This window comes from Cardiocondyla obscurior, linkage group LG14, assembly GCF_019399895.1.
Source record: "Cardiocondyla obscurior isolate alpha-2009 linkage group LG14, Cobs3.1, whole genome shotgun sequence".
NCBI classification, from domain to species: domain Eukaryota; kingdom Metazoa; phylum Arthropoda; class Insecta; order Hymenoptera; family Formicidae; genus Cardiocondyla; species Cardiocondyla obscurior.
In genome coordinates this window covers 338160-355293 of record NC_091877.1, presented here as the reverse complement: position 1 = coordinate 355293, position 17134 = coordinate 338160, and the positions used below count along the sequence as shown (strand labels likewise).

Here is a 17134-nt window from a genome sequence, read left to right as displayed (position 1 = left end):
CATTTTGGAAGTATTTCAAGTCGCGAGATCGCGCTATAAAAGTCGTCCCCGGTGTGGTTTCGCTACCCAACGCACGCAGCGAAATGCAATTACCTGTGTACGTGTGTATGTATACGCACGAGTTGAGCGCGCGGGCGCTCGCGCCAAATGTCCAACGCCCGTTTTAATGAAAAGCGACGGAAACGTTTCGCGAACTCGGGAAATTGCTTCTCCTTACGCAATTTCGTCGGGATCGCGTCCCTTGGATCGCGCCGTCCGGATGAGTGGGATAAAGCGAAATTTCAACGTCGACGGGAGATCCTGGGTAGATTACGGAGTCAAAGTGGCTTCAAAATTGATGATTACTAAAAGTCACTTTAATCGCCGTTTTTTGTCGTAGCGATTCCCTTTGTTCAGAGCCGAGCGACTCAAAGGCGAAGCGCGCGCGGAATCGATTTCTTTAACAGCAAGCTCCTAAGCGGCTCGTTCGATCTCGATCAAACTTTGCGTAACGTCGAAGTAAAAGGAACTCGGTTATCGCTTGGTTCGAAATAACGCGCTACGGGCGAGGATCACGTGAATTGTACATGGATGTGAGTCGGTGCATCTCGCGTGCGGGAAACGCGTCCGTCGTCGCGTCGCGACGCCCGGCGTCCCGATGTCTCTGGTCGTCCCACCGCTGATCTCTCGCGGCAAACCAACGAGCTTTTACCGAACGGATTAAATTTCCGTGTGTGTGTGTACTCGGATCGTTTCTCCGCCGGAATGGAATTAAGTTCTGTCTCACAAGAGTGATTTTTCTTTCCTACGTAAGAGAAAAAAAAAAAATTCTTTTTTTTTCCTTGGAACGAGGAAATTCGAAATTGTCGCGCGCGAATCCGCGGTGTACGAGATAAAACGGCGGTTCCTAGACAAAAAAAAAAAAAAGGAGGAGGGAAGTGGTGAAGATAGGACGATAAAAGGGTGGTAGAACGAGGGGGAAGAGAGATAGATAGGAGTTGCACTCGCATCTACTAGAGGGCAACACGAATCAATTATTTCTAGATTATTAATTCGCTAATGGGTAATTTCACTTGGCACACTTGCCTCGTCGCGGCGATCGAAACCTAACTTCACGCTAGATATGCCGTCCGTCGCCGCCGGCCCGCCGCTCGTTCGTCCGACAAGGTCTCCTGCCCGCGATACGTCACTCACGAAAAATCATGAAATCGTGACGGTAGGACAGTCTTAAAAAAGAAAAAAAGTGAAAAAAACGGGTGTTCGACCGATTGATTTTCGCCGTGCGCCTCGCCTCTTCCCAATACGTACACAAAAAGGGAATCATCGAGAGGTAAACGCGCTTCTTCCTCTTCCCCTCTTCTTTTCTCTTCTCTCGCCCCCGCTGCCGCACCGTCCGACGCGCGTCGTTATTTTTAGAGCACCGTGTTTGTATTCCTATCGAGCGGTGGAGTGACAGTCCGTCCTGTTAGCGGTATTTTCCGTTCCGTCGGCGGCCGCGTTCGCGGCATTCGTTCTCGCCCCCGGGTCTCACCTCTGGCGATCCACGCCAACCTTCTCGTCGCTGCTGGGCCGCCCGCGAGCCCCGCGCCGCGCACCAAAGGTCTCGTTTCGCCGCCGATACCGCGCATAACCTCAATCTTCGGTGCGGCGCTCCAGCTTGGCCGCGAAGAGGGGCTGGAGGGGTGCTTCCTCGCTTCACCTGACGAAGAGGACGGGGGACGAGTGTGCTCTCGGCTCTTTAACTCGGGGGAGAGGGTTAACCGACCTCGGGAGGATTAGCGTGCGCGAGAGGGCGCGCGCGCGCGCTCGCGGCAACGCGAGTGCCTCGTGATCTCGCCTCCTCCGAACTCGCCGATTCTCCGCGAGGCACAGGACGCGTATGCTCGGGTGCCGTGCCGGGTTAAAGGAGTTTGACATTTAGCGCGAAGCGCCGCGGTAGGGTGACGTGGTGTGCGCGCGTACGCGTATACGTGTGCTGCGCGCGCGAGTGCTACGTGACGTGTACATGTGTGTAGGTACCAGCACGGTGAAGCGATGTTGCTCCTTTCGACGTCGCTGCACACCCCTAGAATCAATAATCGCGTTGCATAAGCGACGAGAACGTCCGTCGCGAGTCGCGTGCCCTCGTCCTCGTCGCCGTCACCGTCATCGTCATCGTCATCACCATCATCAGATATTCGTTTAAGTTACCTGACACGCGGCCGCGCGTATATCGATTGCGTTCGCGTTTCGATTGCCGGGGCACCCACTGGTCCGAGGAGCTGCTCGTCGTGCACGCACAGTCGTCGTGCAACGATGTGCGCTACACGTCTCGTGACGGTAGACTTCAACCACTTAATTCTTTTCGCTGAAAAGCATCGACGTTGACTCAGTAGACTGTAATTCCCAATTAGCTGGTGGATATAGAGATAGTTTAAGTTATAAATGAGCTCAAGAATGACATGTATAGGATTGTAACGTGGCACATGTGTTTATATCCATTTTATTACCACTTTGTCAGGTCGACAATTGAAAACTTTCTCTTATGTTTCAGCCGTTGGCTCTCCATTTACTTGGGGGCCAGTGGAGCAGCGACGCCAGAGAATAATACGAGCTGTGGTAGCCTTGCGGAAGTGTAACAGTAGTTGGCTTCGGCCAACGAAGACAACAGGGACATGGCGACGATAGACGGCCGGCCGGCCCAATATGGTGTCTCGCTTAAGCAACTCCGTGAGCTCATGGAGCTCCGGGGTCGCGAGGGTGTCAATAAAATCAATGGCTACGGTGGTGTGCAGGAGATTTGTAAAAAGCTATATACTTCACCTAATGAAGGTAGGCTTGTCGACTATATCTCGCGACCGAACGTTTTTAGGAGTAGACAGACCTTACAAGTTTTTTCTCAATCCCCAGGTCTTAGTGGGTCAGCAGCAGACATACAACATAGGCGAGATACATTTGGTTCCAATATGATACCTCCAAAACCACCAAAAACATTTTTACAGTTAGTATGGGAAGCATTACAAGATGTCACGTTAATCATCTTAGAAGTAGCAGCATTGGTTTCATTAGGTCTTAGCTTTTATCATCCTGCTGATAATGAGGAAACGCGTAAGTATAATGTGATATCACAAATTTTTATCTATGAGTAGTTCCTACCTAGTGTAGTAAAGAAATTTTACATAGAATTTTTATATTAAAATCTCATACATATATATGTTTGTATATTAATAATAATAATAATTGTGAAGTAAAGCCTTATTAAATTTAGCTTCAGAAATTTTTCAAAAAGATTTGTACATATTTTCTTCACTTAGCTTCGACGGCAGCAACAGTGGACGAGGATGAAGCAAAATATGGTTGGATTGAAGGACTCGCTATATTGATTTCTGTAATTGTGGTGGTCTTAGTGACGGCGTTTAATGACTATTCCAAGGAGAGGCAGTTTAGGGGTCTTCAAAGTCGGATAGAAGGAGAACACAAGTTCTCGGTTATACGGCAAGGAGAAGTGAAACAAATCTCCGTGTCAGATATTGTTGTGGGTGACATTTGTCAGGTATATCCAGTTATTAATTCTTAATTAACTTTTTTATACAATTTATTAATTAATATTAATCTCTTAATCTCGAGTTATTTTTTTTACGATATTATTGCATATTAGTGTAACACAGGCAAGCAAAATTTACATTAAATTAGCTGTTTGGCAATATAGATAAAATACGGAGACCTGTTGCCTGCAGACGGTGTTCTTATACAAAGCAACGATCTCAAAGTGGATGAATCCAGTTTGACTGGAGAGTCAGATCATGTAAAGAAAGGAGAATCGTTCGATCCTATAGTACTTTCAGGTAAAAAAGCTTCAGTTGAATTATTTTCTTATTGCTAAAATATTTTTTATACGTATATATATATATAAAAAAAAAGTTTTAAAATGTTTGAAGAATTCTTACGCGATAAAAAACTATTTTGTGTATTTTGATTTATTGAAAAGGTACTCACGTGATGGAGGGTTCCGGAAAAATGTTGGTTACTGCAGTAGGTGTTAACTCTCAAGCGGGTATTATCTTTACCTTACTGGGTGCTGCTGTTGATCAACAGGAGCAAGAGATCAAGAAAATGAAAAAAGGTATGTGCAATCGTCACCTTTAATCGAGCGACAACTTTGAATGATTATACATTTATACAGATGTTACTAAATTCTTAGAGTAATGTATTTTCTTCTACATTTAAATTTATATAGTACGTGTTTGTACGAAATTCTCTTAGGTTTTATTAGATTAATTTCGAAATCGATATCCTATTCTTTCCACTCTGATGATTTAGTACACCTGTCTCTCTGCTAGCAACTTCTGAATTATTCAGTAAACTGTTGAAAAGTCAATAAATGAATGTGTCGAAACGTGTTTGTAGTACAAGTATCTCGAATAACGAATCAAATTTACGGTGATTCGTCTGTAATAGAAGTTGTTGGCATTCTACTGTATCTTTGCATGATATTTACAAAATGTTTCAAAATGAGTATAGACGAATCGCAGTGGACGCATGGATTTGACGTGAATTGGTGTGATAATTTTTTATTACGGATTTTACAAATAGTCATTTCATTTACTTCTCGAGTTTTTTTTTACTTTTGACATTGCATTTGCACCAACAAATGGATTTCCGTCTTTTTATTAACTCATTAACTAGCTACAGAAAACCTGCGGTTTGATCCGTTAACGTTTCGAGGAGAAACATTTTCTGTTTTTAGAAAGTATGAAATATTTCGATAAAGCTGCAATAAATCAGCAGTTAATGACAATTCCATTAATACAAAAATTTTTCCCTCATTTAATTACGCGGATTAAATATATTAGGCACTGCAGGCAAGCAGTAAAATAATACTTGCAAATTATATTTCTTTTCGCGATTTTATTAAAGTATTATTACATAATTTTACCATTACGAAGAACCTCTTAATTATAATTATTTAATTATCAGAATTTTTTCAAGATGCCATTATTCAATTGTCTTTTACTCGTAAGTCATTTGTGTTCTTGTTTCTCTCTATACATATAGCTAAAATGTTTCTGCTGTACAGTGTTCCTGCTATATAACGTTTTCATATTTTTGTCTGATATGTGTATATGAAGTCTTACATTCGGTAATTTCAAAATTAATTAAAGTTTCATTATTATTCCACGATCTTAAATCACTTTTACAGAAACTGTTTTAGAAGTCACGTACTTTTCTAATCACATTCAATTATTACTAAAACTTTATATATTTTAATATTATTTTAAAGATCAAATTTAAGAAAAGTGCGTTACTTTTTAAGACATTTTATTTAAGGAAATATATGTCAAAGACATAATTTCTTATTTTGATGACCCATGCTCCTCTGTATGTCTTTCGTTACTGCACAACCTGGAAGGTGAATTTGCATTGTTCTGATTTGTACGTGCGTACGTATCTATATGCGTGCGTGCGTGCACGTTTGTATTATTCAGGAATGCATTTTTGTACACTTTTACAATTTTACAGTATTAGTAAAAATTTGTCCGTCTATCATAGAAGCAGCAACTGTTTCTGATTCTTTATGTTTAACCTTCTGGGCTGTACCTACCTCATTACTTAATGTTAAGTACCCTTTTGCGAGAATTAACGAACAAAGGAAGGAACAAGTTTTAAATATACAAGATAAATTCTTTCGATGACGCGTCTTATTACCATTGGCATACATACTTCTCGATAAATTGCTAATCAATTTCGTTTTGCATGTATTTTTTTATCTAGAGGCTAAAAAGCAGCGGAAGAAGAAGTCATTACCAGGTGAATAATTCTAAATAATATACTTATATATTCTTATTGTTTTTTTATTTCAATATAATTATGTGTACATATATACACATATATTTATTAGCGAGACAAAAAAAAAATCGATCGAATATTTAAGGCAGACAGCGTTTAGTCTTGATCTCTCACTTCATCTTTTTTTATTTCCTTCAATCGTTCGAGTAAGTTTTCCTTTTTTTTTCTGTGATACTTCGATTCGTTATATCTATAATCTTAACGTAAATCTGCGTATAAAAAAATATTATATCGTATTAGCAATAACCGATTAAAGTCAGTTCTCCCTCTTTGTTGACCAAGTTTTAAGAGTGCACTCGGACCAGGAATACGTGGCGTATATTTTTTATAAAACAATAATGTAAAATTGAAATTAATTCGAAAAATGTGGCGAGGGTAAAAGCAGTACGTTCACGTGTTTTGTTTAAGAGACGTGTCCTCGACACATCACTTGTTACTAAACGCTGTATCCAGGGCCGAGTGTAAAAAAAAAAGAAAGAAAAAACGGAATTATACTGTCCACGCTTCCGTATACCCTACTGATCTTTGCGTGTTTTACTGGCAGTGGTTTATATGCATTTGACACGTTAGCGGCTACCTCGTTCTTGCATTAGCTTCTCGTTTTTTGCATTTTAGAAATGATATAAACACCCGTGGTTTTAAATCTGTGTTTTTAACGTGTAACTGCTGTGTCTACCATTTAATCATTTCTCATTAAATATCTATCTATTAATTCGAGTAGCATCCACTATTTTACTAGAATGCTTTTAACAACTTGATATATACTCTAGGTTCTAAATTTAACGATCGAGGCTCGATTGACGTTACGATCGATTAGCATCCAAGTCTATCCAGAACCTTTATGGTGATGCGGTGGAGATTGATCGCTCGAGTCGATTGAGCCTCGATTGGCGTGTAACGATAGAACATGGTCTAATCTTGGCATTGTAAATCAAGGAGAGGAGTCGGTAGAGATTACCGGGAATAGTCACGTGACGGGAAGCGGAGGTGGCGGAGGGGGTGGCGGCGGCGGCGGCGGCGGCGGCAGTATCAAACACGAGGGCGGCGAGAATCATCATGTGGCCGCACCCGCGAGCGCCTCGGAGAGCGGGAAGAAAGAGAAGAGTGTTCTGCAAGCCAAGCTAACTAAACTCGCCATACAGATCGGTTACGCCGGCTCAACCATCGCGGTGCTCACTGTCGTCATTCTAATCATACAGTTCTGCGTGACAACTTTCGTAATAGAGGGTAAGCCGTGGCGAAACACGTACGCCGGTGATCTGGTGCGGCATTTGATCATCGGTGTCACAGTGCTCGTAGTCGCCGTACCTGAGGGTCTTCCTCTAGCCGTCACCTTGTCGCTCGCTTATTCTGTCAAGGTAAGATTGCGATTTAACGATTTTTTGTTAATTAATTAATTAATTTATTTATTTTTTATTTTTTTTATTTTTTTTTTAATTTTTTTTTAAATTGTTTATTCATGAACCTCCCCTTTGAGACCGTCCGTTTCTCTGTATAGAAAATGATGAAGGACAACAATCTGGTGCGTCACTTGGACGCTTGTGAGACGATGGGCAATGCCACCGCCATTTGCTCGGACAAGACCGGCACCTTGACCACGAACCGTATGACCGTGGTACAATCATACATATGCGAGAAGATGTGCAAGACGACGCCGAATTTCTCGGACATACCGAGCCACATCGGTGAGCTGATCATACAAGCCATCTCCATCAATTCGGCGTACACGTCGCGGATAATGGAGTCGCAGGACCCTACTGAATTGCCGATGCAGGTTGGCAACAAAACCGAATGTGCCTTACTTGGATTCGTATTAGCCCTGGGCAAGAAATATCAAACTGTGCGGGACGACTTTCCTGAAGAAACCTTTACGCGGGTGTATACGTTTAATAGCGTAAGAAAGAGTATGTCCACTGTTATCCCTAGAAAGGGTGGTGGATTCAGGCTCTTCACCAAGGGCGCTTCCGAGATCATCATGAAGAAGTACGTATAATTTTATTTCGATTTTTATACATCATATTATGATTCATGTATCATGCAGTTTTAATAATGTTTTAATAATTAAACAATTTCTAATATGCATAAAAATTTTACCACACTTTTGGAAAAATAGAAAATTTATTATTTTCTAGTGTACTGTTCTGCGCGAGGATTAAATTAATTCTTTTAAAACTGAAGAAGGATTAAAAAAGCAAATTAATTTCATTTCAGATGTGCCTTTATATATGGTCGCGAAGGTCATCTGGAAACGTTTACCAGAGATATGCAAGAGCGTCTAGTGAAGAATGTGATCGAACCCATGGCATGCAACGGGCTGCGTACCATCTCCATCGCTTATCGCGATTTTGTTCCTGGCAAGGCGGAGATCAATCAAGTTCACATCGACAACGAGCCCAACTGGGACGACGAGGATAATCTAGTGAATAACCTTACCTGCCTGTGCATCGTCGGTATCGAGGATCCGGTACGTCCCGAGGTACCGGACGCGATCAGAAAATGCCAAAAGGCCGGTATCACTGTGCGCATGGTTACGGGTGACAATATAAACACCGCGCGGTCCATCGCACTCAAGTGTGGTATCTTGAAGCCGAACGAAGACTTTCTCATTCTCGAAGGCAAAGAATTCAACCGCAGGATTAGAGACAGCGGCGGCGAAGTGCAGCAACATTTGCTGGACAAAGTGTGGCCAAAACTGCGAGTATTGGCCAGATCGTCACCCACCGATAAGTACACCTTGGTCAAAGGCATCATCGACAGTAAGGCAACCGAAAGTCGCGAGGTTGTGGCGGTAACTGGCGATGGCACGAACGACGGTCCGGCTTTGAAAAAGGCCGATGTCGGTTTTGCCATGGGTATCGCTGGCACGGACGTTGCTAAGGAGGCGTCCGACATCATCCTGACAGACGATAATTTCTCGTCGATCGTGAAAGCGGTCATGTGGGGCAGAAACGTCTACGACAGCATCGCTAAGTTTCTGCAATTTCAACTGACTGTCAACGTGGTCGCCGTAATCGTCGCCTTCATCGGTGCTTGTGCCGTGCAAGACTCGCCGCTTAAGGCGGTGCAGATGTTGTGGGTAAACCTAATTATGGACACATTAGCGTCCCTCGCCTTGGCCACCGAATTGCCTACGCCCGATCTACTCCTCCGTAGACCATACGGTCGCACAAAACCACTCATTTCCAGGACAATGATGAAAAATATTCTCGGTCAGGCCTTGTATCAGTTGGGCGTAATTTTCGCGCTTCTTTTCGCCGGTGAGTACTATACTTATCCTCTTTTTCCTCTTCCCTTCCTCGTTCCGTTGTTTCGTTTTCCGCAGTTTCTCGATTCCGCTCATTCGCCTTGTTAAATGTTTAACGTTCGATGTTTATCGAGCGAAACGTTCTAAAGCTCTTTCCAACGATTGCCTCAGGTGACCTGATGCTCGACATCGAAACAGGCCGCGGAGTGGCGGCGAAGGGCGGCGGGCCCACGCAACACTTCACTGTCATCTTCAACACGTTCGTCATGATGACTCTCTTCAACGAATTCAACGCCAGGAAAATTCATGGTCAACGCAATGTCTTCCAGGGAATATTCACCAACCCCATCTTCTACTCGATTTGGATCGGCACGTGTTGCTCGCAAGTAAGTTATCAAATATTTTTACTACACATAATTGTGATAACGATAATATTGTTCGCGAAACTTTTTTTTTATTCATAAATTTTCTGTATTTATATTGAATCGGTATATCGATAAATTAATATTGTCTTAATTAACTGCAAAATAATTTTGATCAATCAATTTAGTTCAATTATTTAAATAGCTATATTTTTTACATTTTAATAAAAAAAAATTATTTGTTTGCTTAGGTGCTTATCATACAATACGGTAAAATGGCATTCAGCACCAGAGCGCTAGAGTTAGACCAGTGGTTGTGGTGCCTGTTCTTCGGAATTGGTACGCTAATATGGGGCCAAATAGTTACGACTATTCCTACACGCCGAATTCCCAAAATTCTTTCGTAAGTTAAAATTACGTACTCAAAAATGCATACACACGTACACATGACATGAACACGATTTTTTTAGTTTGGTTTTTGAGCACGAGGTTTGTTGCAAAGAAAAATTAATGAATGAAAAAAAAAATCACTTTGCTCACAACGTTTGATGCTTTTATGAGAATAATTTATTTAAATATGTGATAATTTTCAGATAATTTTGTGCATATTTGTCTCGTCAGTCAGTTTGAATTGTCAGTCTTAATAATAAAAATTTTGAAATTTAATTACGTGTGAATATACATGTAGATACACATAGTAAAACTATGAAAGTGAGTAATTAATTGATAAATAACTAAAACTATTTTTGTTACATAAAAATTATTTATTCGTTTAAAGATTAATTTTTTAGTAAGTAAATTTTTTTTATGTAATTAAAATTATATAATGATTAACATATCAGTAATGTGGTTAAATCATAAATGAGTAACTCTATTAGTAGCTATTGTAATTTCCCATTATACATGACGTTTAAGTTTTTGTCTTACTTATGGTAGAAACCTTTGCATGAATCTTGAACTCACTCGTGTTTATAACATATTCTCTCGCACACATATACGCTCGTGCGCCACGCGTGCACATACATACACATACACATACATATATAGTACAGAAATAGTTTATGTCGATTCCTAAAGAATGTTGTTTCCCACTTGTAAGCTCGCGTGATTGTTTTACTTTGATCCATCATAAAAAAAACTCCAATGAAAGTAGTCACAAAGTACTTAATTGTTACATATAAAATGTAACAATGTCCGCATAAAAGCACATTGATAAAAATTGGCCTTACAATTACAAACTTACATTTAAACAATTTAGCAGCCTAGTTTAATAATTACATTCGTAACAGAAACAAAAGAAAATTACAATTAGAGTCTTAACTTAAACACAATATTAAATATTTTTCGTATTTAATTAGATTTGAATAAGGAACAATTTTAGAAATAATTCTGAATTGAAAATTATTTAGTGTTGTAATTGTCAGCAAGCACATATATGTGTCATATGTCTGATCGCGAAATCGTGATGGAATATAAATAATCGCGCCCGCTCGGACAAATTCCATCCCGGGTTTATCCCTCGCTCCTCCAATCTGTACTGTAATTTGGCCTTAATCGTTGCATGATTACAGCCGTCTTCGAAACCTACGTTCTTGTTTGTGTAATCGGTGTCGAGCGACAGGTGACTGCAAACGCACGATGTCGCGAGCTAGTCGGGAATTTGGCAGTATAAATTTTGAACGTTTCGCGGGACGGACTATAAAATTTAAGTGACGAAAACGCAAGGGCTTAGTAATGCCAATTATTCGATAATTAATTTAGACCGACGTAAAAAGCATTCCGACGATCGCGCGATCGATAACGCTTATTAACACACGCTCTTTCATTCGTTTCGATTTATGGGATTTATCCTGGTCTCTCAGCGTTTTCTTCCCATTTTCTTTTCCATTTTTTTGGGGGGTTTTTTTTTTTAGTCTTACATCATACTTTTATTTTTTTTCTTGTTTTTATTTAACGTGCTCTATTTCTCTCTTTCTTTATCTATCTATTTTCCTCATTTGTTGCACGTACACGATAATAGTTTTTTTTACTTACAGTAAATTCGGATAATTCTCACTCGTAACGTTACAAGTGAGAATTATCCGAACTTACATGTAAATGAAAAACAACTGTCATCCATACTCGTCCCTTTATCTCTCTTTCCTTCTTTTTTTTCCTTTTTTTTTCTTTAAGCTAACTGCTTCTAATACGCAAGAAGAGCACGGCTCGAATGCCACCGCATGCGAGAAATTTGTCCCATGTAACAAGCGGGAGAGACGCAGGCGAGTTAATCCCGAGTCGAGAATATACACGCTTTTTTGCTGCCGCTCTATGCACGCGAGTCGAGAACACTACTAAAATGTTACACGAGCAGAAGGGTCAGCTAGTCAAAGGTTACAGGGAGTGGTTCTCGCGAAGCTTTTACCGCCGAGTACGTAGTACGAGTACATATACACCGCTTGTATGACACAACGAAACTAGCCCCCGCGCTGTAGAGGGTATGTGTATATTGTTTCGTAGGTGAACGGAAACCCGATATACATTTCCCTTCCGATATATCGTGCCGCGCGTTCGTCGCGTCCTGTTTCACCTGCAGGACACGACGGCGAGAACCGATGAGCGTACGAGCAATAGAAAAGTGAGGCAGTTCTTGTCGGGGTCGGTCCTCGAATTCGTGCATTTCTGATGTTTGAAACGTGGCATTTTTTTTTTTTTTTTTTTAATCGTTTATCCTATTATTTTATTTTATTATATATATATTTTTTAATTATTTTGCGCTGGACGTTGTTAATTGCTGTATGAATTTACGGACCGACCCAGACACACGTCGTTCATCGACGAGTGTCGTTCTCCACGAGGAGAGGGCTCGTGCGAGAGCCTATAAATAACTACAACAAGCGACACGTAGTCGTTTGGCACTACGCGACTTTCGCGCTTGTGCGTTGATCAACAGGTAAGGGAAGACTCGCACTTGCTTTTTGCCAAGGCATTAACCTGACGCAAAATTAATGACGCTTTAAAAAAAAAAGAAAAAAAAAATACTAACGGAGAAGACGATCCGACAAAGGTACATCGCGCGAAAGAAACAAGCCAGTTAAAGGTACGGAGTGGCTTGTCAAAGTAAAGTATCTTCTACCGAGAAACTGCCGTAGGACTTTAAACTTAAAAAAAAAAAAAAAAGAAACTGACTCATTATACATGCAAAGAAACAAAAAAAAAAAATCATGCATTCTCTCCATCATCTTGCGCGCATATTATCTTATGTATTTTCTTCTCTTTTTTCTCTCTTTCTCGCTCTCTTCTTTCTACTTAGTTTTTCTTCGAGCTTGCTATAAGATAGAAAGCTGACTCGGCAACGGTCGGAGAAAAGTTTTGCCTCTTTAATGCTTTACACTGACTAATGCCTAGCACTATATCTCACGATAAAACATACATTTTCGCTCACAATATATCTCCACTTGCACCATTATGCATCTCCCTATTCTTTAACCTACATGAAGTGTCTACTAACGACTTGATATTATCGTCAAAGATCGGGAAAGCTTTTATTCTTTTTTTTTTTAATTAATTAAACACCTCTTGCATTTCCTAGAATTTAATTTCTAGATTAGAAGATTCAGAAAATCTCGAATTAAAATGTAAAAATTTATTCATATTAAAAAATGTATGGTTTGGGATTTTTATCAGTAGAAAATAATTTCTGCGTGTCGTCATCAGGACGTCGGTGGACACTATATATTTTTTTTCCTCATCTTTCTGTCACACGAGCGATAAGAATCGATCACTCGCTGGTCAAGCACTCACATGCACGCACCCGCAATTAACCACCACCCCGCCGTATCGCTGATAATCACCTAGCTTTGTCACCGAAAATTTAGTCTTTCGCTCACGTCATCGAACCACGCGTAACGTCAGCACGTTGTAATAGATTAGGAATTTCCCGCTGAGGAGCGAGGGGGAAAAACGGATAACGGTGTCGGGTGCAGCGCGCCGAAGAAAGTGACCCGCTTGCGAAACGTAAAACATAAAACGAAAAGAGAACATAAAAAATTAATAACGCAAAGTATATCATACCATTGTCTCTATTTCATTCAGTTAACAGGAAGAATCCGAGTGATGAAGAAATGGTTTTTCATGTTTTTTTCAAAAACAGATGGGGCCGCGGCCAGCCGGACGATATCGGTGCGATCAATCTAGGAGACGAGAAATTCGACCCTGACTCGGATAAAAAGCCGCGCGCAGGACAAATTCTATGGATCCGTGGTCTAACACGGCTACAGACACAGGTAACTATCCCTATCTCTCTTTCTCTCTCTCTCTTTCTATCTTTTTCTGTCACTCTGTCTCTCTCTTTCTCATTCTCTCATTATGTCATCATTCGACAAGATTCAATATTCTCTCGATTCCTCTTTATTCACGAAAACAGAAATGAGAAACCCAACAGAAAAAAAAAAAAAATTAATTAAAAAAACTATTAAAAAAAAAATAGAAACGCCCCCGAATCCAGCAGGTTCAGGTGGCGAGACCACACGAGTCACATACGGTCTTCTTGAACGTTTACATAACTCTTAGGACTCTTACTTTTCTTTCTCTTTTTTTCTTGTTTCTTTTAACAGTGCGCGGGCGACCATTCGACGTTTAAAAGCACGTCGAACGTACGCGCCGCGTATATATTTCTCTGTTAAATCATCATCAAAATACGTATACAGAGTATATAATTAAATCCACAACTACTTGTATACTACTACCAATACTCTACTATTACCACCGACGACGACGATAACAGCGAGTTGTTTCAGTTTTATGACCGTTACCTTGGTTTGCATTTTCATTTGAGTTCCACCGTTACCGCGTTAGAGATTCGCGACGCGTCCCTTTTTTTTTTCTTCTTTTTTTTTTTTTTTTTTTCTCGACCACACTTCGAGCCGATAAAATCAACGACCGTGTGCGATAAAAATGCCTCGGAACGGAAGTTTTGAACACGCGTTTAAGTAGACGGATCGTTTACCGTCTCACCTATGAAAGCACGCGGAAAACGATCTTTCGCTAAGGGAAGAGCCGAGGAACCGAAATGTGCCACTTTCACACGAACCACACCCTTCGGGTGGCTCTTCCCTTCGGAGACGCGATATATGACCGTGGGTCTCTTACCAATTAGGTACAAACACGTGCACAGATTCATGTACATATATACATGTTTATATCTTTATATATATTTATAAAAAAATAAACTCAGTGTGTAAGTCTTATACGCCGGTAAGAAGCTAGGTCTAATCTGTCATGTCATTATCTCAGGTAGGGGAAAATCGGTCGCGCGGGCATTGATCGGTCCGTGTCGGTCGATCGGCCCACGCGATTAGGGTGACAGGACCGAACGTAGAGAAACGGCAGACAAGAGACGATAACGCGAGTAATAAAAAAAAAAAAAAAAAAAATAGAAAAGAAACCGTTTTACCTCAACTCGTTACGACTCGACCAGCGTCACTGATCGCGCATGCACGACTCTTCGACGAGAACGACGCACTGATAGGGTTGACGCACATACACATTACACACATAGAGACCTGCCGTAGTGAAACGCACAAATTAGTGCTTGTTCTCCGCCCGTATCTTCCCCTCCTCGTGTACGCGAATGCTGGCGATGTGGGAGGGACGAGAGGGAACAGCTGGGACCAGACGATCTCTTCGTCCGTCGGATTTGCATGACAGATTCGCATGCGATCGAGATAAACGTATATGCGAGACGTCACACGTCGGACGTGAAAGGTTCCGGTGATTTTCTTAGATTCGAAGATACGAAGGAGAGATTATTTTTCTATTTTTATTCTCGCATCCACGTTCTTCTTTAAATATTAAATGAGAACTGTCAGCATTCTCTTTGTGTCTTTAAATCGAATGACATTTTAAGTTAAAAGATCGAGAATGTAAATTCGCAAAGTTGTACAGGCCGATGTTTCGGTCAGCTTCGTTTGTCATGCAAATCGAGGACGTTCCTCTTTGTTCCCGGGTTTCCCGATCGCGGTGCACCTCCCACATCCCTCAGAGAAGATCGCGAGTGTCGTGACCAATGCGTAGGGAGAATAGAACCAACCAGCATCACCGATTTCTGATTGAGTCGGATTTCCTGATACTACTTCCTGGCGTCGACGAGCTATCGACCTGAGCACATATATATATTTTACATATCTTGCGCGTACATATATATTACATATATATATTATATATACGTTCTTATCCCGTACAGCTTGCATCCACAGTAGTTTTTTCCACAGACAGCCGGAACCAACTTAGCAGTGGTCCACGCAGTCCTTAGCCAATTTCTCTTTCTTTCTATACTCTCTCACACTTTTTTTTTTTTTTCTCTCTATCTCTATTTATTTCTCTCCTTTTCCCTCCACCTCGACCGACATCTTTCACGCTCGATTTCTCCCCTTACCCTTTGTGTATATTCTATATACCCCATAGACCTCCCGAGATTACGTGTCAGAAACGCTCTCGTGCTCTCCCGTGAGGGGGAAAACTCCCCGAAAGTGTGTGCACCACTCTTCCCCGAGTCCTGTGATCGATGTCTATGTTTCGCCGATCGACGAACTCGGGAATAACTTCCCATCTCCCGGGGGAGGCTCGCTCCCCTCCGAAACAGTTGTTCCGCAAAGTGTAACTTCTCACCGTTTAAGTAACGTTCTGGACAATTCGCAACGATGACGTTAAGCAGGAACGTTAAATCGACCTACGTGTAAGCACCTCGTGGTAAACTTTCCTCGCCGAACTTTCTCTCGCAAGACGTCTTTACACACCGACTCCGGCCGTATGATTTTCCACACTCGCCCCTTCCCCCCTCCATGTTAAAACGGGCTCTTACGTAACACGCGCGGGAAACTCGCGTAAGTAGGCAAGCCCTCCCGCTACCCCCTTTACTTTATACGTAACGGTATCTAAATCCGTCGCCTGCCGGGCTGCCCGTAATTAGCCGGCAAAAACGAAACTTTTCGCAGTGACGTGATTCAAGAACGATGCGTAAAAGATTCATTCCACTTCGCTATTGTCCTTAGCCGCCTTAGCCGGCCGCTATCGATTTTACGTTTCAAGTGGAAAGGCTCTACTCTGTCGCACAAGTTAAAGCGGACGGTGCCGAACGAAAAGGGTTTCGTACGCGCGCCGCGTTTACGCCCCCGTTAATATTGAATCGCAAAAGACTCCATCCTGCTGCGAAAGTTTACACGCATTTATGTATTTTTGTGCGACTAATTTTGCGACAGCGGTGTTCACATGGCCCCGTCGCAGTCTGTAACTTATAGCGTTCCAAAGGTAACGATCTGCGGTCCGTTTCTCGTCGAAGAATCCCCGAAACACCCGAAAAAACTCATTCTATACGATGATTGCGCAGCGAATTTTGTTAATAATGTCGAATATCTATCTATATCTAACCGTCAATTACTTTGGCGGCTCGCGCTGTGACGCGACAAAGAAAACAATTGTCGCTGGTCCGTTGCAGCTCCGTTCAGCCGGTCACGATGCGAATTAAGAATTAAAAAAAAGAAAATAATAAAAAGTAAAAAAATATATATTTAAAAAATCTAAAAACGTAGAATGAATGCACGAGTTGCACACAACGTATGTAAGAAATTTTTTAGTCCATCTAGAAACTCGCGATGATACGTATATTTCCTTTCTCTCTCTCTGTCTGTCTCTCTACCAAATTTTCTCTACTCTTTATATATATTATATATATATCTATATAACT

At 41.4% G+C, this 17134-nt stretch overlaps 1 protein-coding gene across 17 annotated transcripts in view; it reads left to right on the top strand.

Annotated features, from left to right (window-relative positions):
- Pmca (plasma membrane calcium-transporting ATPase 2) overlaps positions 1–17134 on the top strand; it is a 72897-nt gene that overhangs the window by 24426 nt on the left and 31337 nt on the right. For 13 of the 17 annotated variants that reach the window (XR_011546626.1, XR_011546628.1, XR_011546627.1 and 10 more), the window contains 12 exons: positions 2513–2790; positions 2869–3066; positions 3273–3511; positions 3668–3803; positions 3947–4081; positions 5731–5766; positions 6742–7163; positions 7304–7788; positions 8017–9062; positions 9221–9435; positions 9663–9814; positions 13544–13676. Coding sequence is in view for 14 of the 17 variants with exons in the window: in XM_070666321.1 (XP_070522422.1) it covers positions 2634–2790; positions 2869–3066; positions 3273–3511; positions 3668–3803; positions 3947–4081; positions 5731–5766; positions 6742–7163; positions 7304–7788; positions 8017–9062; positions 9221–9435; positions 9663–9814; positions 13544–13676 (3354 nt within the window). In the remaining 3 variants the exon portion in view is untranslated. Of the gene's footprint in view, positions 1–1688; positions 2299–2512; positions 2791–2868; positions 3067–3272; positions 3512–3667; positions 3804–3946; positions 4082–5730; positions 5767–6741; positions 7164–7303; positions 7789–8016; positions 9063–9220; positions 9436–9662; positions 9815–13543; positions 13677–17134 lie in introns of those variants that run through there. The other 4 variants (XM_070666324.1, XM_070666318.1, XM_070666320.1 and 1 more) reach the window with 2 other exon arrangements.